General features: G+C 49.4%; 1 protein-coding gene across 1 annotated transcript in view; it reads left to right on the top strand.

Annotated features, from left to right (window-relative positions):
* SLC28A1 (solute carrier family 28 member 1) overlaps positions 1–24957 on the top strand; it is a 44789-nt gene extending 19832 nt beyond the window's left edge. Inside the window, exons 9-18 of the mRNA XM_047795799.1 lie at positions 7253–7333; positions 8884–8964; positions 11303–11428; positions 16744–16874; positions 18766–18934; positions 19044–19241; positions 22983–23064; positions 23819–23917; positions 24075–24186; positions 24700–24957. Coding sequence (XP_047651755.1) covers positions 7253–7333; positions 8884–8964; positions 11303–11428; positions 16744–16874; positions 18766–18934; positions 19044–19241; positions 22983–23064; positions 23819–23917; positions 24075–24186; positions 24700–24772 — 1152 coding nt within the window. The 3' untranslated portion in view covers positions 24773–24957. The remainder of the gene's footprint in view (positions 1–7252; positions 7334–8883; positions 8965–11302; positions 11429–16743; positions 16875–18765; positions 18935–19043; positions 19242–22982; positions 23065–23818; positions 23918–24074; positions 24187–24699) is intronic.
* Positions 24958–25409: the final 452 nt, after the last annotated feature.

Below are 25409 nucleotides of genomic sequence, written 5' to 3'. Positions count from 1 at the left end.
AAGTGAAGAAAAATAAAAAATAAAAATAAAAAAAAGTCTTGAGGTGGGCTTCAGCCTGGTCTCCCTCGGGTCGTATGACCATCCTTGGCCCAATTACTAAGGCTGGGGGCGGGGGTTGAGATGCTGCAGTTGGAGTGACTAGAGTCTCATGTTCCCAATTAAAGCCAGGGAATGAGATGCTCTAAGTGGAAGCCACCCTCTGAAACTCATCGTTTGAAGGATTATTGCCTAGGACAGGTGGGTATTATTAACTATTATAGAAAACAAGGCAGACAGCTCCCCCGTAGGACTTGGATTAGCTCCATTTTCAGGGTGCCCTTGTGATTCAAGTGAGCATTTGTGGTCTAATATAAGAACAGGGCACAGGTGACAGGTAGCATGTCTGCCTAAGAGAAAGAGCAATGGCATAGACGCTTTGATCTGTAGTCCCTCTCAGCCATAACGTGGGGCCACCTTTGGGAGTCCAGGCTATACTTCCTGACCAGGTGCTTAGCTCCTGAGTTTGTCAATTGTAAGTGATTTAATTAAAAGGCAAAACAAAACACAACTAACCCCACCACCACCCCAAACCAGATTAATTTCCATAAGTGGGAAATCCAGAGGCTTCAGGTCCTGCTGGATTCAGGTACTCAACATTACCTGGGATTTGCCTTACTTATATCCTGCGTCTGTGTTCTCAGGATTGGCTTTTGTCTTAGTTTTGTGTAGGTCTCTTGAAGTATGGCAAAGAGGTACCAGGCTTACATCCAACCAACTTAGCAACCTTAGCAGAGAGAGAAAGAAAGGGAGCCTGATTTCCATTAACTGCAGAAGGAAATCCAAGAGTGGGCTCTTTTTAGCCTGGCTTGAAGTATCTGCCATCCTTGAACAGGTAGCCAGGGAGGATACATGACTTTGGGAGGCCAAACCTGGAGCCTCTGGGCTGAGAGCGCAAGAGGGGTGCTTTCCCAAAGGGAATTAAAAGTTTGTTCCCCCAAAAAAAGACAAAAAAAAAAAAAGCCAGAAAAGGAGTTCCCATCGTAGCTGAATGGAAATGAATCTGACTAGTATCCATGAGGATGGATGTAGGTTCAATCCCTGGCCTTGCTCAGTGGGTTAAGGATCCTGCGTTGCTTTGAGCTGTGGTGTAGGTCATAGACGTGGCTTGGATCTGATGTTGCTGTGGCTGTGGTGTAGGCCCGAAGCTGTTGCTCCAGTTTGACCCCTAGCCTTGGAAGCTCCCTATGCTTGGGGTGAAGCCCTAAAAAAAAGAGAGAGAGAAAAATTAAAAAGCTTTTTCCCAAAAGAAGTAATGGAAGGGACACCGGGCAGTCCAAGCAGCTGTGTCCACCAGAGACCCCACCCGCCTTGTCTCCCATTCCAGCACTGAAAGTATCACCCAGCTTGCTGCTATGTCCATCCCCTCGTCAGTGTTAGCTGTGTGTCTTTCCTCCCTTTTTCCAAGAATGTGCACACACCTGCTACTTACCTCTCTCCCTGGATCACTCTTTGGGCCCATGGACTCGTAGACCATTGGGCTAGGAGGAAGCTCATTGATCTTTGGGCCTCCCCTTTGTATTATAGGTGGTCAAACCACCCCCCAGAGAGGGGAAGTGACTTAGGCACAATTTTGCAGTGAGTTAAGTCAGAACTGGGGATAGAACCGAGTTGTTGTACTTGCATTCATGTGATGTTTTCTTCCTCATACTTGTAGAAGTCAGTGACATCATGTGTCCCTTCCAAATACTGAAAGTATCCCTAATAACGGTAGTGGTAAATTTGAAATCTATTAATGATTGCTAAAGACTTTGAGACTGGGAGTTCCCATTGAGGTGCAGCAGAAACAAATCTGACTAGTATCTATAAGGATGTGGGTTCAACTCCTGGGCTCACTCAGTGGGTTAAGGATTCAGTGTTGCCATGAACTGTGGTGCGGGTGGCTCAGATCCTGTGTTGCTGTGGCTGTGGTGTAGGCCAGCAGCTGCAGCTCCAATTCAACCCCTAGCCTTAGAACTCCCATATGGCACAGATACTCCCCTAAAAAGCAAAAAAAAAAAAAAAAGACTTTTAGATTGGATGTTCAGTCAAGAGAGAAGCAGTAGGGGAGGTGGGTTTATCATTAACCAGGCTCAGCATTTCCTAGCCAAACACTAACTGTTCCCTGGCCCCCGGGAGGCTCTGTCCTCCAGTTAGTGTATTAGCGAGTGGCCTCCTTAGCAAAGGCAGGTGGGAATGAGGGTGGATTTCAGACCAATGCTCCATGGCCACAGAGTTCCCATTCTCAACAAGGTTCACTAATCACAAAACTTCCTTCACACCCTGCCCTCCCCCCACATGCGTGCATGAGCACGAACACACACACACACACACACACACACACACACACACGTCAAGCTTGGGGCTTGTCTTCAAGCTGAGAGTGGCTTTGTTAATGCTGAATCCAACGGAAGACTCAGGAGTTTTCTTTCTGTTCTTTCCATGAATCATGTGGACCAAGTCCAAGGCCTTGGCCCATGTCTGCCTGGGGAAGTCTCTGAGCTAGCTTAGATTTTCACAATCGAAGCTGCTTCCTGCTGGGCCACGGTCCAGCTCATCGCTTCTCCAGGAAGCTGAGTCTGCCTGGGACTCCTTCAGCCTTCCATCTCCCCTGGCACAGCCAACGTGGCAGCCACCTCCTGGCTGCATCATCTTGATTAGTCATTCTGCCTTGGCTCCATCTCCCTTCTAGTAACTTTCCACCCCCACGATCACCTCCCTCCAGGCTCCCACATCCTTCCTGGGTCTGGCTGAGCCTGGAGAACACACTCACTCGTTCCTTCCCTATCATCACTCCAACCTCTAGAACATGCACCCACTCCCTAACTCTGCAGTGCTGCTTAAATATTCTCTCTGAGGAACCCCTAGGGAGAGAGAAAATGTTTTCACCTCCCAAGGGTTTCGGAGTGTCTGCCTGGTGCATACTCTGCAATCCCCAATGGTTATCAGTGCCAAATTTGGCCAAAAATAATAAAAAAGATCAGATAAGGACTAAAATGTGCCACTGGATCTAGTAATTAAGGTGTAACTGTAGTGAGCAGGATTTTCAGAGGAAGAAATGGAAAGTAAATGGAAATGGGGTGGCTGCTGAAACGAGGGAGATGGGACGATGGAACTGGAGCGATCTTAGGAGAATGTGGCATCTGCAGAGGCCTCTGAAGGAGACTTAGGCAGAGACAGGCATGAGGGGCAGAGTGGTGAGGCCATTCTGGGGGAAAGGACAGCATGAGCAGGAAGTCAGGAGGCATGTCAGAGTTCCCATCATGGCTCAGTGGAAACAAATCTGACTAGCATCCATGAGGATGCAGATTCGATCCCTGGCCTCGCTCAGTGGGTCGGGGATCCTGCACTGCTGTGGCTGTGGTGTAGGTCAGCAGCTACAGCTGTGATTCAACCCCTAGCCTGGGACCCTCCATATACTTCAAGTGGAGCTCTAAAAAGACCAAAAGAAAAAAAAAAAAGAGGCATGTCCCCCTAATTTATCTGACCTTAGAGTAATTTCCTTCTTCCCTCCTGTGCTCTTGGTGGCAGGCTGGATATGGATATTGCAGCCGTCCCCTCTGAGGAATTTTCCAGCTCTGGGATTTTGTGGTTCATTGTGGCCGGGGGCTGGTGACAGGGCTCTGTGTACAGGGTCTAGGCCTTGGGGGCTGGGGGTTTGCGGACTGCCAAGCAGTCTCAGGAAGTCATCAGAAGCTCTGGCTTAGCTCCCTCCAGGGAGAGGAGGCAGCAGGGCCAGGTCCTTGGTGGGTTTAGTTCTGCCTTCGGAGCCTGTTTCCTGGGAAGATGGAGTTGGCTCAGAGGGTCTGGTCTATACTCTAGAGCAGTGATTCTTAGAGGACCGTGTCCAAACCAGCAATATCTAGAAAGGCCAAACTCTCAGGCCCACCCCAGACCTACTGAATCTGAAACTCTCTGGGGTGGGGCTCAGAAATATGCATTTCTAACAAATCCTCAGGTGAAGCTGCTGGCCCAGGGTCCACACTTTGAGAACCACTGGCCTAGAGGCATTCTAATTTCCTTCTCCCATGAGTGAGGGTGAGCACTAGTACTAGCAGACCAGCCTGCTCTAAGTTTCCATGGAGCAGTGGTGGGCATGCCCTTGGGGCTGCTGTGCCCCGGGCTAAGATGCTCCCCTGCAGGGCTGCCTCTCCTAAAGACAAAGAAATGAGGCTCCAGGACTGGCTCCAGAACAAACCTCCTCAGGGTCATGGCAGGGCCTCAGCAATCTGATTCGTGGCCAGGAGGTACTCTGTCCGTCTGGGCAGGTAACCAGTATCTCACAGCCTCGGTGTGCCCTTTGGTGCAGTGAATTGACATCAGCCTCCGTTGCTTTGAGGATCCATGAATCACCACATATTGGGTACCTGGCTCATGGCAGGACCGCACAGTACACGAGGAGCAGGACTTCATGGCACTTTCTACCCCTCCCCACGGCAGGCTCTCCAGCTGCCTGCCCTGTCTTCTGCCATCTCACATACCAAGGTCCCAAGGGGATTTCCTGGGCTGAGTCAGGGGAGCGTATTGGCCTCAGGGACCTTACCTAGTATTAAATGTCCCACCTTAGAAATCACCTCTCTTCTCTTTCACTCATCCTCCTCTCTCCCTGGACAGTCAGAGCTTCCCTTCCTCCAGACACCCCCATCTCACAGAGAGGAAATGTCCCTTAGTTGCTGCCAGGAGAAAGGCCCAATTCTGCAGTCAGATCCCCTGCTCAACTTCCTGGCCTCAGCCATCTCAGCAACCCTGCCAGGCTGCTGAGCCATCGCCTGCCTGATAAATTGGACAGGCAGTCTAGACAGTACGTGATCTTCTCTGCGTGTTACTGCAAGGGAGAGCAGAAAGCCGTCACCACTCCCTGTGCTGTGGGTGTGTCCAGCACCAGGAAGCCCAGGGCCGGAGGCGGGGAGGAGTCAGGGGCAGGAAAAGGGTTTCTCCACCCAGTGCCTGTGTTCCCTGTCAGGTGACATTTCCATGCAGTGAAGCTGGTGACAGAGATGCCAAGTGGAGCAGGTCCAGATAAAACCTGCAGCCCTCATCTGGAAAGGGAAGGGGGAAGGCAGGGCTTGTTTCTCTCCCCAGGGGCGCTGCCTGGGCCACCGTCTCTGTGCTCATCACAGACCACTCCATAGTCCAATTCCTTTTGAACTGGAGCTTGAACTTGATTGCTCAAGACTCTCCCTTCTGAGAAAACAATAGCAGGTCTTCCTCCCCCTGGCCCCCTCCAGCCCCTCTTCCTTCCTGCACAGCTAGGCCTCTTGAAAGATCTGCCTAGCCTGCCATCTCTCCCTCCTCTGCTTGGTTCACTGACCCCTGGCCACTGCTCTCATCCTGGTCACCAGGGACCCCAAATCGCTAGGTGCCCAAGGGCCATCTCAGTCCTTACCTTTCCAGAGTTCACTGACATCCTGGCACAGCTGACCGACCATCCCTTCTAGAAAAGCTGCCCTCAATTTCTGTCTCACACCTCTCCTGGGTGTCCCCCAACCTCTCTCTTTCTTCTCCATCTCCTCCATGCGCCCCCACTTCCTCTCGCCCCCTGCAGGGTCCCTGACCCGAGGGCCCTGTCCTCAGTCACTATTCTTCTCACTCAGGGCAATTTGCTCAGTGAATCGCATCCCGCCCACAGCCTCAACCTGCATGTCAGTGCTGATGAGGCCCGAACTGAGGCCTGGCCCAGACCTCTCCTCTGAGCCACTCCATATCCCACGTGGGTGTTCCACAGCACCGCAAACCCAGCAAGTCCCAAACCGAGCTGCTGAGCTTCCTCCAAACTCTCTTCTGGCCATGCTGTCTTCCCTTGAGAAGCATCCACCTCGTATAGAAAATGATAGGAGAAGATGAGAAATTGGAAATGGAGAAAGAAGGAAGCAAAAGTCCCACAGTCCTAGCACACGGAAGCAACAAACTAACTATGTGGGTGTAGGCTTCCCAGCCTTTTTTTTTCTATGCTTTTAGCATTATAGTTTCCCCATTTAACATTTTAGCTTTAAGAATGCTCTGATGTTCTTACCAGCTCTGCATCACTTGTTTTAAAGCTGCTTGGAGAGTTCCAGCCGTGGCTCAGCGGTTAACGAACCTGACTAGTATTCATGAGGAAGCGAGTTCGATCCCTGTCCTCGCTCAGTGGGTTAAGGATCTGGCATTGCCATGAGTTGTGGTGTAGGTTGCAGACATAGCTTGGATCCTGTGTGGCTGCGGCTGTGGTGTAGGCTGGCAGCTACAGCTCGGATTCAACCCTGAGCCTGGGAACCTCCATATGCCGCAGGTACGGCTCTAAAAAAAAATAAATTAAAAAAAATAAAGCTGCTTGGAACAGGTAGCACATTCCAGCAATACGAAAGGGGTTATGGTGAAAAGCAAGACTCTCTCCCACCCCTGACCCCCAAGGCACCCAGTTCCCTCCCCATGGCGGCTGTCTTTCCTGGTCCTTTGCATATCCTTTTAATGATACCCGCACTCACACACGTAGGGCATGCAATGCCGCCCCCGCCTTTCTTACTCATAAAGCAGCACATCATCCGCCCTGTTCTACACCTTCCCTTTTTTTCATGTAACAACCTACCTTGAAAATCATCCCCAAACAGCTCATAGGGAGGTTCCTCCTTCCTGTTTCCTGACTTTGCATGCACCGCTGTACGGCCACACTGCAGGTTCTCAAACTAGTCCTCTGCTGAAGGACGCTGAAATTGTTGCCAGTCCCTGCGATTTTAAGTCAGACCACAGTGGGGAATCACTGGGGGAGAGTCAGGAGGACGCTGGAAAGGAGGGACTGGATGTGAGGAAGTTTTTTTTGTTTGTTTGTTTTGTCTTTTTGTCTTTATAGGTCCCAGACTTGTCTTGGATTTGATGTTGCTGTGGCTATGGTGTAGGCCAGCAGCTACAGCTCCAATTTGACCCCTAGCCCGGGAACCTCCATATGCCATGGGTGTAGCCCCTGAAAAGACAAAACAAAAACAAAAAACAACAGTGGTAGACTCAGGTCCTGCTTCTCTACCATAGCCCACAGGATGGCTGGGTGGCTAGTTAATGTTTAGAAGGGAACAGAGAGGCCAGGTGCCTCCACAGGGGTCCCACATGTGATTTCATGCACTGAATTCAGTGCTTACTCCCTCACCCTGTCAGACCTCTTTGCCGCAAGCCCTTGATAAAGCAGGCTGCCTGGGGTCTCCAAGGCCCTGGGTGGTACCCTGACACCTATTACCTCTAACCCGAGGTCTGTGCTCTTCCCTGGCAGGTTTTGCCCATCATTGTTTTCTTCAGCTGCGCCATGTCAGTTCTCTACTATGTGGGTCTCATGCAGTGGGTGATCCTGAAGGTGAGTTTCCACATCCTAGCCTGGACCTTCCCAGAGGCATGGGCTCCCTGGGCTCACACTCTCCCAGAATGCCTTGCTCCCAAGCCCAAACCCTCCCCATGTCCCTGCTCTGAGAGCCTGGACCTTCCCAGAATCCCCAGCTCCTAGGGTCAACACCCTCTCAGAGTCCACTGCTAGCCAAACATCCCTTTGCAGAATCTTTTGTCATGTTGCTAAGGAGAAATGGCACCAAAATCCAATGTGGTCTTTGGGGAAGGTCAAGTTTACAGCGTTGAGGCTGCACTGAGGAGAAGTGTCAGGGGAAAAAATAATTTATGCCAAAAAGATCTTGAGAGCAGTGGGCCACATTGGCCAGACTTGGCTGATATAAATATCACATCCTGAACTCATCTTTATAAAATCTGCTGCTCAAAACCAGGATGCGGGAGACAACATCGGACAGAATTTGGACCTGATGAGAGATTGAGAGGTTTTAGCTAACTGAGCTCAGAGTAAACCAGTACCATCAGGTAGCTGCCGGGAATGCAGCCTGTGGTTATGTTAAGAGTGCATGACGCAAGCAGGAGGGAGGCAATTATCCTCAAATCTGGAGAATGTGTTCCACCAAGGGGCTGTGACAAACTGGGAGAGTGAAAGGGCCTGAGACCATACCTTCCAAAGTATGGCTGGAAGAAGTAGGGATGAGGGGCCAGAAAAGAGAAGGTCAGGGCAAAGGAGGTTAGAGGTAGGAATCTAAACAGTTACAGAAGAGAGAGTCCCCATCATAGCTCAGAGGTTGGTGCACCTGACTAGTATCCATGAGGACTTGGGTTTGATCCCTGGCCTCACTCAGTGGGTTAGGGATCCAGAAATGCCATGAGCTGTGGTGTAGGCCTGACACAGCTTGGATCCCACGTTGCTGTGGCCATGACATGGGCTGGCGGCTACAGCTCTGATTCGACCCCTAGCCTGGGAACCTCCATATGCCACAGGTACAGCCCTAAAAAGACCAAACAAACAAACAAAAAAACATTTTCAGAAGAAAAGATTAGGGGGAAGTCAGCCTGAGAGGTACCTGAAGTGGAGAGAAATTCCAGGGAAACAAATTTCACATTGATCGAAAAGGAACTTTTAAATACCGTGTTTCCCAAAGCCTTTTCACAAAGCTCTAGCTTCATATCAGCTTAATAAATGCTACTAGGAAAAGAGATCTTATGGTCAAAGAATTTTGTGAAGCTAGGCTAGACACCAAGCTAAACAAATTTAGACATGTTTCGTGCAGGACTTCTCAGAGCCTTTACTAAACCAGCAAGACTTGGTCATCTCCAAGGTATGCATGTATAGCAATTCCCAAGTATATTTGACTAGGAAATCTCTTTTTCATAGCAAGCCCTCCTCCGTGGAGGTGTGGAAGGAGAAGATGAATGGACCTTTTGGGGAAATGTAGGTGAGGGGGTCCTACCTGGGTTGGGAGTTGGAAGGAAAGCGTTTAAGGTACTTCCACCCATGACTCTCTCTACCCCTGGAGCTTGCTGATGCCAGTCCACAAAGAGCACGCTGCTTCCTTCTAGATCTCCTGGCTGATGCAGGCCACCATGGGTACCACGGCCACAGAGACCCTGAGTGTGGCTGGAAACATCTTTGTGAGTCAGGTGGGTACTGCAGCCTCCTGGCTTCAAGGAGGGTGGATGCCCTGGGGCCCCAGAGTTCTGATTCATCAGCAGAAGAGCCAATCAAAGGCCAAAGAGTCACCAAAGGCTGCTACTTTGGAGTGTATTTGGGGATATGCTCGTTGCCTGGGTGGCATCTGCCTGGCACCTCCTACCACCCCAGGCAAAGGCTATTTTCATCAGCTTAGAGACTCACAAGCCTCCAGATGGAATCCAATGTTCTCCTTTTATATATGTGGAAATTGAGCTCGAGGTAGGAATGTCTTGCCAAAATCCTTCAATACTGGCCAGGACTTGGAATCCACGTCTCCTTCTTCCTGGACAGTGTTCCTTCCATGCCATCAGCTTGTCTTTTTTCCCCTCCTTCTTTCTGCAAATGTATTTTCCAAAGTAAATGTGACTCTGAAGGCATTATCAGTCCTGAATCTCTTTCAGAAGGCCCAACCCTGCTAAGAATGAGACTCTAGTGACCATTTCAGAATCCTGGCCCATCTGCCCAACTTTTGAGTCGCCAAAAGATATACTCGCCAAAATATGCTGTATTTCATTGGGCAATTTAAGAAACTTTGGGGAGCATTTACGTCTTTTTTGCTATGATGCAGTGTGTTGATTTCAAAAGTTTTTTTAAAAGCCAATTAAGACAGACGTACTCTCAGATAAATTGTCCAAAAAAATCCCTTAGATGTTCAAAATGAAGCAGAAGAGAAAAAGATATTTCAGTATCAGCATTTATGTTGTATGAAATACTGCAAATGTGATCAGTGGTTCTTGCCGAGAAAATACAAATCTTAGATGATCATGACATTAGGTGATATGAGGTTGCTCCGAAGGTGAATTAACTTTGAGAGGATGGGGAGCCTTCAGAACTTAGTGGTATTGGAGTTCCTGTCATGGCTCAGTGGTAATGGACCCAACTAGTAACCACGAGGATGCAGGTTTGATCCCTGGCCTCCTTCAGTGGGTCGGGGACCTGGCGTTGCCGTGAGCTGTGTGTGGTATAGGTTGCAGATGCAGCTTGGATCCCTCGTTGCTGTGGCATAGGCTTGCAGCTGTAGCTCTGATTCAACCCCTAGCCTGGGAACTTCCATATGCCGAGGGTGCAACCCTAAAAAGACTATATATATATATATATATATATATATATATATATATATATATATATATATTAATAGTATCATTTCAAGCTCAGTGTTGGCAGGCCTGGGCCCTCTCTTCTTCTCCGTCCGCAATCTGTCCCCAGGGGATTGTGCCAGCCCCTCGGTTTAATGCTTCCTCTCCCCTAAACTCCAATCTGTTACATCCAACTGCCCCCTTGACCCTCCCCTAGGGTCACCACGGAGGAATCTCAGATTTACTAGGCTAAGTCCAACAAGCAGAAACCTCTCTCAATACACCTGCGTATCTCCAAGCCTTTCCCTTCTCAGTAAGTGGCAGTGCATTCCACGAGGTTCCCATGAGGTTGTTCAGATGAAAGTTGGTCCTCTGCTTCCCTTGCTCCCAGCTGCCTCCAGTCCACCAGCAAGTCCTGCAGTTCCTCCCCGCTTCCCATCCCAACCTGCCCTGCTGCCCTTTTCTCCTTCGCTACGAGCCACCCTTGCCTCTCACCTGGACACTGAATTGCCGCCTCTCTGTTGCTCCTCTTGCCCCTACTATCCATCCTTCAGAAACTCCAGTTAGATCATGCCACTCTCTAGAGATCCCTCCCCACCCTGACTTGCCCCCTGCCCTCCATCTCCTCACCCCTACCCCATAGAACAGTCTGGAACATAGTAGTGCTATAATTATTTATTGAATGAATAAATGCATGGCTCAAGGCTTCCCCAGGTGCCCTGAAATTAACACACCATCTTAAGCCCCAGCTCCTTTCTGGCAGCCCCCATGGCTTCATTAAAAGTTCAGGCCTGGAGTTATACCTGTTTCTGGCCCTTTGCGTGAACAGAGGTAATTCTTTGAACCTCTCTGATCTTCTGCTCTCCTGAAAAATGGGGATGACCACCTGTTTCTCAGAAGGTTTTAAGTAATGAGTGTGAAGCGCTTAGGGGGGGTGTCTGGAAGTGGGAGGCACTTGACCCAGGGAAGCATCTTCAGGCCCAAAGAAAGGGTGGGGGATCCTTCCATAGTGCTGGGCCAATACTGATGGTCACAGAGCTCAGCCAAGTACAGACCCCGCTCCTCACTACCCACCCCCACCGTGTCTCTTTCTCTGGGGTCCTTAGGACTCACTGTGACCTGCCTGCCCACTTTGGGGAGCCAGGGGACACTCCAAGTGCCTGTGCCAGCCTGGTGAGCTCTGCTTGTCTGACGTCTTTCCCATTTGCAGACCGAGGCTCCTCTGCTGATCCGGCCCTACTTGGCAGACATGACACTCTCCGAAATCCACGTTGTCATGACCGGAGGCTACGCCACCATTGCCGGCAGCCTGCTAGGCGCCTACATCTCCTTTGGGGTATGTAGAGCCCTCTTTCTGCTTGCTGGAAAGACCTGAACCACCCCCCCCCCACCCCCTGCCCTTGAGGGAGCCCCACAGAGCTCCTGGCCAGAGCAACCTGAGGTTTTTTTCTCATGGGCATTGTCCTGAACCAGGGCCGCTGTGACGGTGAGAGGAGAGGCTTCACACCTGAGTAAGGCGGGTTAGGCGGGCTGGACCATCCGGGCTTCTCACACAGCCAGTGGGAGCAAAGGTTTCCAGTGTTCTGCTTACTGAGCACCTACTACATACCAGACAAAGCACTAGGTGCTTTCGTATCTTCATTTCACAGATGAGGAAATTGAGACTCAGAGTTAAGTGAGATGCCAACGCCAGGATTTGAGCCCAGATCTGTCCGACTCCAAAACTCACACAGACCCACACCTTCGCTGCCCCGGGGATCTGTCCTACTCTTCCTGCACCCTCACCTCCTTGCCTCTTGTGCCCCCTCTGAGCACACGTCCTTCCTCTGCTCCCATATTACTCCTTGTGCAGCTTTTGGAGCACCATTCATTTCCGGGTCAAATTTCAGTGGTATGAATGGGGCCCTTTAACCAATCACATCACTGCTGCCTGGCAAACAGGAGGGAATCTTCGACATGACCCCTACAAAGTGCCTGCTAATAACGCTTTGCATTTGTGTAAAACACCGTACTTGTTTGTGCTTTCACATGCACGTCTTTAAAGATCCTATTTTTTTCTCTCTTAACTATCAAAGTTCTTGCTTCTTGCAGAAGTGAATAAAGTTTTTAAAAAAATCTTCTTCACTCCCACTTCCCATGGAGAACTAGATGACAAGAGCAGTTCTCAAAGGGTGTGCTTAGGCCAGCAGCACCAGCTTTAACTGGGAACTTGTTAGAAACACTAAATCCTAGAGTTCCTGTTGTGGTAACGATCCCGACTAGTATCCATGAGGATGTGGGTTCCATCCCTGGCCTTGCTCAGTGGGTCGGGGATCCGGTGTTGCTGTGAGCTATGGTGTAGGTCACAGGCAAGAAAAGGCTTGGATCCGCATTGCTGTGGCTGTGGCATAGGCCGGCAGCTCCAGGTCTGATTTGAACCCCTAGCCTGGGAACTTACATATGTTGGGGGCATGGCCCTAACAAGCAAGAAAAAAAAAAAAAAAAAAGGAATACAATTCTAGAACTCTCTCCCTTTTCCACATTCTGCCTTGTAGCTCAGCCTCCTTTCCTTCCCTTTCTCAGGCCAGAGTCCAGCCCTAGCCCCAGGCAGTGGAGCCTCCTCACAGAAGAGGCCTGGGTACCCATTTCCCTCTAGCTCTACAGAAAGCACAGAGCCCGCAAGGATCAGCCCTGTGGCAGCGGGTCTCCAGCCACCGTAGCTGGCCCAATGAAAGGCCCATAGCTGACTTTTCCCTCCTCCCGTCCCATCTCTGGATCCGTCCCCAGTCTGTTAACAGGGAAGCTCTCTTCTGCCTCCTCCTGGCTCTTGGATGCCACTGCAGCACCCCGGGCTTTTTCCCAGAGCCCTGCCTCTGCAGCCTCTCCACTCTCCTTTGACTCCCTCCTCCAGGCAGTTCCTTACTATATCTTTGGCTTTGCCCTTAGCCCCTGAATTCCCGAGAGATCCCCCTTATTTTATCCTCCTTTTTCTTTGTTGCCCAACTTCTGACTCCCTCTGCCCTGCACCCCTCCTATTGCTAAAATCTGGCTAGCTCTAGACCTGCGCTTTCAGACACAGTAGCCAATAACCACACATGGCTATTAAGCACTTGAAGTGTAGCCAGTCTGAAATGAAATCTGCTCTGAGATTTAGTATGAAAAAATGATTAATATATCTTATTAATAGGTTTTATGTTGATTACATGGGTAGAAAGATAATATTTTAGATATATTGGGTTAAATAAAATACATGATTGACATTAACTTCATCTGTTTCCTTTTACTTTTTAAACTGGCTTCTAGACAATTTTTTTTTTCTTTTTTGGCCACCCTGGCATACGGAGTTCCTGGGCTAGGGATCAGATCCAAGCCACAGTTGTGGCCTAGGTCGCAGCTGTGGCAATGCTGGATCCTTAACCCATTGTGCTGGGCTGGGGATCAAACCTGCATTCCAGGGCTCCAGAGATGCTGCCAATCTCATTCATCACAGCTGGAACCCCTAGACAATTTTAAATCAATCACAAGTGTGTTTCCCATTATATTTAGATAACACTGGTCTAGATCTTCTCCTTGGTCTGAGGTCCCAAGGGTCACTTGACTGAATCCTTTCACTGTGACCTGAAAAGGGACATTGTGACATGTCCTTTTTCAGCATGTTTCCCAAAAGCTTTAAAGCAGGCACTAGCTTTGTCTCTGCTGGCCCCAGATACTGGGTCTCCTTCCTTACCCCTTTGGTTCAGGACCAGTGTGAGAAGAGATCCAGATGTGTGCTTTGAGCCGTGAACACAGGCTGGGTTGTGCCCCTCAATCAATTGTTCAAGAGTGGAGCCTCTGAGACCAGTTCTGTGAAGTCCCAAGCAGGGCCAAGTGAGAGTCCATCACATGCTTAGTTTCCACTTCTTACCACCCACCTCACAGCAGTTTTAAGAATTAAATGCAATAATAGACAGAAAACACTTGGCATAATGTTCAAGAAGTGGTCAGGGTTAGAAATCCATCCTTTTAAAACTGGCTCATTTTATGCTATGTAGTTGTCTGGGTTTCTAGCTTTCTTGGTAAAGATATTTTTGAACATTCAAATGAGGGGCTCAGACCCTCTCTGTCTCTTTACATGGGAACCCTTTGGGTAGAGAGAGGAAGGTCTTGGGCGGGAGTGGGTCCTGGATGCTTGAGGAGTCGCTGGCAGGAGGAAGGTCTTGGGCGGGAGTGGGTCCTGGATGCTTGAGGAGTCGCTGGCTTGAGGAGTCGCTGACCCAGTGCCCCAGACAGCCCTGCCCTGCAGGACTCAGCCCTTTCCAAGATGAGCAGAAATGACCACCTGGGGCATTTGAGGCTGTGGCCATAACTGGCCCACTCAAAGGGCAATGTCCAGGAGTGGGGCAACTGCAGTATGTGTTCTTGCCGAGACTCCACTGAGTTGACAAACCAGATGTAACCTCCAAGCTGAAGGAAGGGAGAGGGTCCTGGCTGGTGGAGGGAAAAGCCCAAGATTCCAGGGTCAGTGTTTATTGTGCCCACTGGAGCTTGGGAGCCAAGGAAGAAGCCAGCAAAATCCCAAAGCCCAGCCCAGAAAGCCCAGAGCAGACATCTGCCTGAGGCTGGATATTCCCACAAGGAGCAGGACCTGTGCCTCCAGTGCCTGCGATGGGGGCACATGGGAGGTGGGTGCTGGTGCACATCTGGGGTTTCTGTTTAGCACTGAAAGAAAACAAAGGGGTTTTAAAAGAAGGGAGTTCTGTGGCACAGTGGGTTAAGGATCCAGTGTTGTCACTGCAGCTGCTTGGGTCGCTGCTGTTGTTGCTGTGGTGCAGTTTCAGTCCCTGGCCTAGGAACTTCCATTCGCCATGGATGCAGTCAAAAAAAAAAAAAAAAAAAGAGTAAGGATACTATATGGGTTTCAGAGCCTCAGAAGGTCTCCCAGGCCTGGTCCCCTTCAGCAGTTCCTGGTATTTCATGGGCTTCTTTGGTCCTCTGCTTTTATTAGTCTGAACATGTAGCTTAATGCTGCTGAGCTACATGACCCCTCCTTTTGCTCCTTTTTTATATAAATATTAAGAGCTGCCTTTGATTTGTTACAAACCTTAACAAGAAGAAGTCTATTTTACTTTTCTGTTTTTAAAAGCCATGTAGGAGTTCCCGTTATGGCACAGCAGAAATGAATCCGACTAGGAACCATGAGGTTGTGGGTTCAATCCCTGGCCTCACTCAGTGGGTTAATGATCCACCGTTGCTGCAAGCTGTGGTGTGGGTTGCAGATGTGGCTCGGATCTGGTGTTGCTGTGGCTGTGGTGTAGGCCAGCAGCTGTAGCTCCGATTAGAGCCCTAGCCTGGAACCTCCATATGCCACAGGTGTGGCCCTAAAAGGTAAAAAGACAATAAAAAATAAAATAAAAGCAATGTATACCATCGTGGACATTTAGAAACACACAAAAAAATCTGAAAGAAAGGAAAATCACTCTGGAGTTCCCTGGTGGCCTAGTGGTTAGGAATCCACTTTCACTCCCTCAGGCCCGGTTTATTCCCTGGTCTGGGAACTGAGATCTGAAATCCCACATCAAGCCACTGCATGTCGCAGCCAAGAAGGAAAAGAAAAGAAAAGAAAATCATTCTGGCCCCACTAGCCGGAGACAACCAACTGGTTGACATTTTGGTGTGTTTCTGACCTTCTTTTCATGCATAGTTGTGGAGTTTGTTTTCATCCCCATTATTGTGGTTGTGCTCTATATACAAGTTTGTGGGCTTTTTTCCACGTTATTGCAAAGCCTTGGTAACCATCGTTTTTGATGGCAGCTTGACAGTGTTTAGCCATTCCCCCATTGTTAGATGTTTGGCTTGGTTCTAATTTTCCCATCTGGTAAATAACACAGCGGTGAAAAAGTGTTCCATCTCTGTGAAGAGAACTGGGAAGCCAAGGGTTTGGGACCACAGTGAGGGTACAAATTCAGGACGAGAGGATCCCAGGGGCTCTGGTTGCTCTGTCATCTTGCTGGGAAGGGCTTCTATAGTGTAGCTCCAGGAGGCAGACCCAGGGCCAAAGAGAGGCTGTTGTAGGAGGCAGATTTCCTTAGAAATAGCTCTTTGACTGCAAGAGGGGATATAGTGGGCTGTCTTGAAGTAGTAAGTTCCCTGTCACAGTAAGCATTCAAGGAGGGAATCCTACATAGGAAGGACATTCCTTCACTACGAGGTCAAATTAGGTCACACCTTGGATTCACCCAACTCTCAGATTCTGTGAACTTTGTCTGATGTCATCACAAACCAATGATGAACCAGCCCTCAGATGAGTGGTCAAAGAGAGACAGCCTGGAAGGGAAGGAAGAACCTTGAACTTGGAGCCAAAAGACATGATGCATCTAATTCCTTCTCTTCTTTTATCTTGGGCAAGTCATATTTAACCCTTGGAGGCTTCAGTTTCTCTGTCCATCAAATGGGATAAGGAAATTTGCCCTAACTTCCAGAAGAAGTACTATGGGGAGATAGAAGTTTCTGTGCACGCAGCCTGTTACCCTCTGTACATAAAAGGTGTTATTATTATCCATAATGTTGAGAGCAGTACCAGTGATGAGGACACACCAGTGGGGTGGAGTACCACGTCCCCCTGCCTGGGCCACACTTCTTGGCCTCCTCACTTCCTCTGCTGTCTCTCTATAACCCTCATTCTCACTCTTGCAGATCGATGCCGCCTCCTTGATTGCTGCCTCGGTGATGGCCGCCCCTTGTGCCTTAGCCCTCTCCAAGCTGGTCTACCCAGAGGTGGAGGAGTCAAAGTTTAAGAGGGAGGAAGGAGTGAAACTGACCTACGGGTGAGCACAGCAGGAGAGCCTACAGAGCAGGGAGGAGGACGGGGGGTGGGGGGGCAGCAGTAGGTCCCAGTTTCTCTGCCCATCCCCATCTTCCTCCATGCCCAGGCCACCTCCCCTCTCACTGCCCTGGTTGTTGGCCTCCCTTTCAAAAACCCAGATTCCAGTTCTTGCATCATATTTTCCAGGCTCTGACCAGCAAGAAACATGAACTAGTCTTTGGAGAGTGACCTGATTCTTGGGGATGTGTCTGGTGTGTGTGTGTGTGTGTGTGTGTGTGTGTGTGTGTGTGTTGAGAAGAGTTGTGAAAAAAAGCTCCATGCCACCATCTCTGCATACCTTTGCATTCTGACCCCCCGTGTCAATCACATTGACATATTGAAACTGTCCTTGATTTTATTCACCTCCTAACCTCTCTTCATCATTGTCTCAGCAAATTTTGTGTAACACTTAATCCTTAAAAAAATGTGGAAATACACTACTTTTGACACATGTGCTTGGGGATTCAATGGGCAGCCTCAACTTCACATCTTCCTGAAAGTCTAGAGCAACCCTGCCATAGAGAAGACAATGTGAGTCATAGCCATAATTTAAAATTTTCTAATTTTCTATAATCGTCTTTTTTCTATTTTATTTTATTTTTATTTTTTATTTTTTGGCCATGCCTGTGGCATGTGGAAGTTCCCCGGCAAGGGATCAAACCTGTGTCACAGCAGTAACCTGAGCCACTTGCAGTGACAATGCTGGACCCTTAGTCTGCTGCACCACAGGAGAACTCCTAGTAACCATCTTTTAAAAAGTAAAGAGGAGTTCCCGTGGTGGCTCAGTGGTAATGAATATGACTAGTATTCATGAGGACATGGGTTCGATTGCTGGCTGCTCAGTGGGTGAAGAGTCTGGCATTGCTGTGAGTTGTGGTGTAGGTCACAGACACAGCTTGTATGCCACGTTGCTGTGGCTGTGTCATAGGCCAGCAGCTATAGCTCTGATTTGACCCGTAGCCTGGGAACTTTCATAGGCCTCAAGTGAGGCCCTAAAAAGCAAAAAAAATAAAAAGAAAGGTGATTTTGATAAAAGTTTTTCTTGACTCAATATATCCAAAATATTGTCATTTTAATATGTAATAAATATAAAATTATTAAGATATTTTACATTATATTATTATTAATATATATATATTTTTTGCTTTTTAGGGCAACACTCGCGGCACATGGAGTTTCCCAGGCTAGGGGTCACATCAGAACTACAGCTGCCAACCTATGCCACAGCCACAGGAACATGGGATTCAAGCTATGTCTGTGACCTACACCATAGCTCATGGCAATGCCAGATCCTTAACCCACTGAGCGAGGCCAGGGATCGAACCCACAACCTCATGGTTCCTAGTTGGATTCATTTCCGCTGTGCCATGATGGGAACTCCCACATTAATTTTTTTGTACTAAACCTCTGAAATCCGGTGTGTATCCTTGCAACACATCTCAATTCAGATTTGCCTCTTTTCAAATGTTCAAAATTCATGTGTGGCTCTCAGTTTCTGTCTTGGGCAGCATCTGTGCTATGAGTCTGGGTCTTTGTTTTTTTGTTTATTTGTTTTTTGGCCATGCCCGAAGCTTGTGGAAGTACCTGGGCCAGGGATCAAACCCTCACCTTAGCAGTGACCTGAGCCACAGCAGTGACAACTTAGGCCCAGCTAGGCCACCAGGGAACTCCCAGAATTTGGGTCTTACCCTAGCGTTTGGACTAGCCCCTTCCTCTCTCTTGTCTCAGTGTAAAAACAAGGACCATTGGCTCTGGAACACTCTGTTCAAGGTTCCTCTTTGAAACTTTAGCATGGGGAGCTCTGCTTCCTTTGGGGATGGACCAATCACGGTGGCTCTTGATCCCATCAACAGAGATGCTCAGAACCTCTTAGAAGCAGCTAGCAGTGGGGCTGCCATGTCCGTGAAGGTGGTGACCAACATCGCAGCCAACCTGATTGCCTTCCTGGCTGTGCTGGCCTTCATCAATGCTGCCCTCTCCTGGCTGGGAGACATGGTGGATGTCCAGGGGCTCAGCTTCCAGGTACAGTTCCGTCTGCCCACTTGGCCTGCTTGGTGGCTGATGGTGGGTGGACACCTGCAGAGCCCCTGCCACGTCCAGTCCCAGCAGCTTTTCTTGTCTTGTGCCTCAGCTCATCTGCTCCTACGTCTTGCGGCCTGTGGCCTTCTTGATGGGTGTGGCCTGGGAGGACTGCCCAGTGGTGGCTGAGCTGCTGGGGATGAAGCTGTTTCTGAACGAGTTTGTGGCATATCAGGAGCTCTCCGGGTACAAGCAGCGCCGCCTTGCAGGGGCTGAGGAGTGGGTTGGCTCCAGGAAGCAGTGGATCTCTGTGAGTGTCCCCGTCCCCTCCCTGTGGCAGGGTGTGATATAGCTGCTCCCCTTGGGCCCAGCTGAAACACACTGAGGTGGCACTCCACCTCCCACATCCCACAGCCCTGGGCAACAAGACAGCCTTAGGCTTTGCTGCCATTTTTCTCAAGGCCTCTTAGGAGATTGAGATGCAAGAAAGGGCCCTGTTGGAGGTGTCTGAGCGCCAACTATAGACCGGCACCATCCCATGTGGCCTTGAGCCAGCCTCTCCACCTTGCCTCTTCTGTTGGAAAAACCGGTGTGGTACCTGCCACGCTCACCCCAAAAGAACAGATGTGAGCATCCAATGAGCTAAGAGAGTGGTATAGGGAGACCTCACCACCACATTCCCTGGCAATATGTTGGATTCAGTTCAGGAGTTGGTTGGTTCTGTTAAGACTTATTAAAGGAGTTCCCATTAACTGCTAACTGGGCTCAGCAGTTAATGAACCCAACTAGTATCCACTAGGATGAGGGTTCGATCCCAGACCTTGTTCAGTGGGTTAAGAATCTGGCATTGCCAGGTCTGTGTAGGTTGCAGACGCAGCCTGGATCACTCATTGCTGTGGCTGCTATAGGCCAGCAGTGACAGCTCTGATTTGACCCCTAGCCTGGGAACTTCCATATGCTATAGGTGCAGCCCTGAAAAAGCAAAAAAAAAAAAAAAAAGACTTGAAAAAAAACTACTCCAAAAACTTTCTAAAATACAATTCTCTAAAAAAAAACACAGCTGTATATAACATGATTGAGAAAGAAAAAAATTACCATCTCATCATTCCCAAATAGCAGCTATTATAATCTATAAGTAATTATAATTCCAATGAATATAAAGATAATAATATAATTCCATTATTTGGCTATTATACACAATGCTGAAATGAATAGCTTTTTGCCTAGAACTTTTCCCTCCTCTCGGATCATTTCCTCGGGAGCTTTCCCAGATGTGGGATGACTGAGTCACATGGCGTGAGTTCTCATGCGGTTGCTGCCAGTAACTTTCCCAAAGGGTTGTAGCAACTGAACCCACCCCAGCTGCGCCTGTGAGCCCTGATTTCACCACTCACTGAGCAGGACTGAGTAGCCTCTTATAAAAAAAACAAAAACACCTTTTCCACTTTAATGTGCAAATAATAACCCATTGTTTTAATTTGTTTTTCCTGTGTAGAGTAAAAAGCCCAGATTTCCCCCAACTTGTCATGCTTAGCTCCAGTGTCCCTCTCTCCTCTAGAGACAGTGGGTGGTATGTGCCTTCAGGATCTTTGAAAATGAACTTTATTCCCTCAGTAAATATTTGATGAGACCTCTGAGATGCCAAGGTATGAGGGATAAAAGTATCAGGGGTAAAAAGGCAAACTAGATAAGCATGGTCCCTGCTGTCATGGAACTGCTGGCATGTCTGTGGCTGTGGCATAGGCTGACAGCTGCAACTGCAACTCGACCCCTAGCCTGGGAACTTCCGTATGCCAGGGGTGCTGCCCTAAAACAAAGCAAAACAAAACAAGAATCCCACTGCAGTAGCTCACTTAACTACAGAGGCACAGGTTCAATCCCCTGCCCAGTGCAGTGGGTGAACTATCTGGCATTGCCTCAGCTGCAGCTCAGATTTAATCCCTAGCAAGAGAACTTCCATATGCCTTGGGTGCAACCATTAGAAAAAAATGTTTTAAAACAATGAGTGGTTAAATTCTACGAAGGAAATGAAGGAAACAAGGAAGGGGTGTCTTCCTTGACTGGAATGGTCAGAAAAGGCCTCCCTGCGGTGTGATAGTTGGCCTAAGACTTGGAAGGAGAAAAAGGGACCAGGAGAAGTTGGGAAGAGCATTCCAAGCAAAGAAAGAGACACATGCAAAGGCCCTGAGGTTGAAAAGCACTTGTTTGGAGAACTGAGAGGAGTCCAGTTCAAACAGGTGGCAATGGTAAGAGAGCAGCACAGGCCAAGGAGCAGTAGTAAGTTACTGAAGATTTGACATTTTACATTCTGAGATTACTTGGGCTGCTGCTAGAGGGCGATTGTAGGCAAGCAGGATGCAGGTACCTTAATGTTTTTCCATCAGTTTATGTAAACTCTGCATGTTATAAAGATATTAACCCTTTTCTGTTACATTTCCCACGTATATTTTTCCTAATCTCTACTCCACTCCCCCTTCATTCTGTATTCAGGGATTTTTCTTTTAACACCAAATTTACACCAAATCTTTGCATTTCTTCTATTATTTCTAAGTTTACAAAGTTATCTCCTGTCCAAAAATCTGGTAACGGTGGAATTCTTGAAATAATATAGTGAAGTAGTTAAAATTGTGCTCTTTGGAGTCAGACAAAACTGAATTCAAATTCTGACACAGCTGCCTTTTTGCCGTGTGAACCTCATCTATTACTTCTATGAGCCTCAGTTTGTTCCTCTCCAAAATGTAATAATACTATTTTGTAACAGTAACAATTTTTTTTGGGGGGGCGTTTTTTTTTTAGGGCTGCAACCACAGCATGTGGAAATTCCCAGGCTAGGGTTTGAAATGGAGCTGCAACTGCAGGCCTACACCATAGCCACAGCAATGCCAGATGCAACCTACACCACAGCTCACAGCAATCCTTAACTCACTGAGCGAGGCCGGGGATCGAACCCGAGTCCTCATGGATATGTCTGGTTCGTTTCTTTATTTGATGTTTAAAATATTAATATTTATCTGCTTCAATGATCTAGAATTAGTTTTTTATATGGTATGAGTTATGCATCTAAAAGCCAATTTTTTCCCCAAATTGTTGTTTTGGCTCTTAACCCTTCTCTTTAAGAAATGACATAATTGCTTAGAGCAAAAGGGAAGGAGAATCACCTTGCTTAAATACCTATCCCGTGCATATCACCTGCTATACATTTTATGATCTTTAGGACAGTCCTTCCAGGCAGGTATTATTATTCTTCACATTCTAGACAGGTATTCTCCACATTCCTGATGGAGAAACTGAAACTTAAGGAGGCTACTGACTTGCTCAGCTGGAAAATAGGGCTAGACAAGCCTGGAACTCAAGTTGATTGGGCTCCAAATCCAGCACTGTCTCTGCCAGTCTCCCTCGGAGGGCCTCAGTCTGAAAGCATTTTTGGTAAACAGAAGCCCAGGACTGCAGCACATCTGGAAGAGCCGTTCACCCCCCAGGCCACTGGGCACAGAGCTTGGCAGAGCCAAAGTGAGAGGGCTGGGCCAGCCGGACTCATACCCAGAAAGACTGCTGATTAAGATAAGGAGATTCCGAGTTCCCACTGTGGCATAGCAGAAACGAACCCGACTAGTATCCATGAGGATACGGGTTTGATCCCTGGCCTCGCTCAGTGGGTTAAGGATCTGGCATTGCTGTGAACTCTGGTGTAGGTGGCAGATGTGGCTCAGATCCTGTGTGGCTGTGGCTGTGGTGCTGGCCGGCAGCTGTAGCTCCAATTAGACCCCTAGCCTGGGAACCTCCATATGCCATGGGTGTGGCCTTAAAAAGCAAAAAAAAAAAAAAAAAGATAAGGAGTTCAAGGACAGAGGAGAGGGAGACTATGTTTGTGAGCTGGTGCTTAGTGGTGAGCGCGCAAGGCCTGGGAAGGCGCAGCACCAAAAAAAGAGCTTCCAAGGTCGAAGACACATGGGAAGCAGGCGAAATGAAGGCCGGGGAGCCTGCGTGGTGTGGGGGGCTCAGCCATTCCATCTGAGGGAAGCTCCTCTCCACTCACCCTCTGTCTTCTCAGGTCAGAGCAGAAATCCTCACAACGTTCGCCCTCTGTGGATTTGCCAACTTCAGCTCCATTGGGATCATGCTGGGCGGCCTGAGTGAGTGTGCTGTGGGGGGGGCCTCCCCAGCATCCTGGAGAGTCAGGGGTGGACTCCAGTCCTGGCTCTGCAACAACATCCCGGGGGTCTGTGGGCCTCAGTTCTCCCATTAGTCTAAGGCAGAGCCTCAACCAGACAGCCGTGGAGCTTCCTCCCAGCCTGGAATTTCATGATTTCTCAGCTGCTTAGCCCAGGAAGTTAGCACCTTGGCCTTGCAGGCCAAGCCTGGATCTGGGCTCTGGGGAGGGATGGGGTCTGAGGTGCTGACCTTCCCCCTCAAGCTTTGTCTTGCCAGTTCCTGAACCCACAGTGGACAGGCAGGCCTGGTGGGGCCTAGGAAGGGAGGCTCTGTACAGCTCTCAGCAATTCACAGGAAAACACTTCCAACCCTTGCAGTGTCTGGCCTGGTGGTTTAACCATCCTGTTTTACAGAGAAGGAAATTAAGCCTTGGAAAAGCGAAATCATGGCCCAAGTTACTCAGCTAATAATTGGCTGAACCTGTGTCTAATCCCAGGTCTGCCTGACTCCAAACTCACCTTCTATTCCTACACCTGCCACTGATGGCCTGTGGGAGGTGTGGAGTGCTACTTAGGGGCCCACATCAGGCCAAGGAGGATTCCCAAACCTAACGAGTGTCAGAAGGATAATGTCTGTCCCTCTGGCCACCCGGAAGAGGAAGAGGGATCAGCAGATGTGGCTGGAGGCAGAAAAACATGCGAGGTCCTGGCCCTTGGCACTCCTGTTCTCTTGCAGCCTCCATGGCCCCGCAGCGGAAGGGCGACTTCTCCCAGATTGTGCTCCGGGCACTCTGCACCGGGGCCTGTGTGTCCCTGGTGAACGCTTGTGTGGCAGGTGAGTGCGGGCCTGGCAAGCTCTGGACTCAGAGCCCTGATTCTCTAGCTGGCCCTGATCCAGGGCACCGAGGTTCTGGCTTCTCCAGAAGGCCTTGATCCGGGTTGGGGGGCAGGAGGCAGATGGGCCCTGCCCACCAGCTGCTTTCCCTGCACAGGGATCCTCTACGTGCCCAGGGGGGCTGAGGTTGACTGTGTGTCCTTCCTGAACACGACCCTCAGCAGCAGCAGCTTTGAGGTGTACCAGTGCTGCCGCCAGTTCTTCCAGAGGTGAGGGCCTGGGTGGTGGGGCCAGGGGGCACCAACAGTGGTGTGGCGCAGAAGGCCTGAGTACCTGAGGGATGCCTTTGGCACCAGGGCCGAGGATAAAAATGTTGTGGCCATGGAGTTCCTGCTGTGGATCAGCGGTTAACAAACCGGACTAGTATCCATGAGAATGTGGGTTTGATCCCTGGCCTCGCTCAGTGGTTTAAGGATCTGGCGTTGCCATGAGCTGTGGTGTAGGCCGGCGGCTACAGCTGATTCAACCCCTGGCCTAGGCACCTCCATATACTGCTGGTGCGGCCATAAAAAGACAGACAGAGAAGGATGGAAGGAAGGAAGAGAGAAATGTTGTGGCCATGGCTGATGTGACCAAGGGAGGAGGATGTGGGGGCTTGGGGATCAAACTTGGAGAGGAAGTTTGGACCAGAGATAAGAAGCAGCTTTCCCAAAGGTGCACAGCCATTAGTGGCCAGCACAGTCAGGCCTGGAGCTCAGACTACAGCCTTTGCTTCTTTTCAGCACCAGCCTGGAGTTCAGCCCAGAGGCCCTGGACAACTGCTGTCGATTTTACAATCACACGATCTGTGTATAGCAGGGACAGGACATCTGTGTGCCTTCAGGGGGCTTTTCTTTCCTTGGAAACAGCTGTCCCCATCTTTCTCTCACCAGCTTCCCCCTTGGGGAAGCCACCAGGCTTGGACTTACCTCAGATTGAGAAGACCCATGGGGAGAATGGGCAGAGTATATAAGTGAGTGAGGGGAGTTCCTTTCATGGCACAGCAGAAATGAATCCGACTAGGAACCATGAAGTTGTGGGTTTGATCCCCGGCTTCACTCAGTGGGTTAAGGATCTGGCGTTGCCGTGAGCTGTGCCCCCCACTCCTCACCCGCTTTCTATTCTCCAGCCCCTACCTCCCAAAATGTGAATTCTCAGAGTCACCTCTGCCTCTTCTTCCCTCTATGCCCAAACAGCAGCCTGCTCTCCCCACCCTCCCTACTCCCCGCCTTGGGTCTCTCACACTGGCCCTTTCCTTCTGCACAGCACCCTTAGTCGGGCATTTCAGCTGCCTCCTTCCCTCCTCCTCTCTGGTCACTGGAATCTGGCTGTGGCTTAACTCCTGCCTGACAGTTTTTCCTGGAGACCCTTCCTCCCCTCTCAGAGGCTCCACACTGCCCTCCCCCAAAGCACTTCCCAGACTGGTGTCCCGCAAGACCTGTGGAAGGATCCA

This window comes from Phacochoerus africanus, chromosome 9 (genome assembly GCF_016906955.1).
Source record: "Phacochoerus africanus isolate WHEZ1 chromosome 9, ROS_Pafr_v1, whole genome shotgun sequence".
NCBI lineage: Eukaryota > Metazoa > Chordata > Mammalia > Artiodactyla > Suidae > Phacochoerus > Phacochoerus africanus.
The sequence above is the reverse complement of the archived record's forward strand: the minus strand, read 5'-3'. Positions and strand labels throughout refer to the sequence as shown.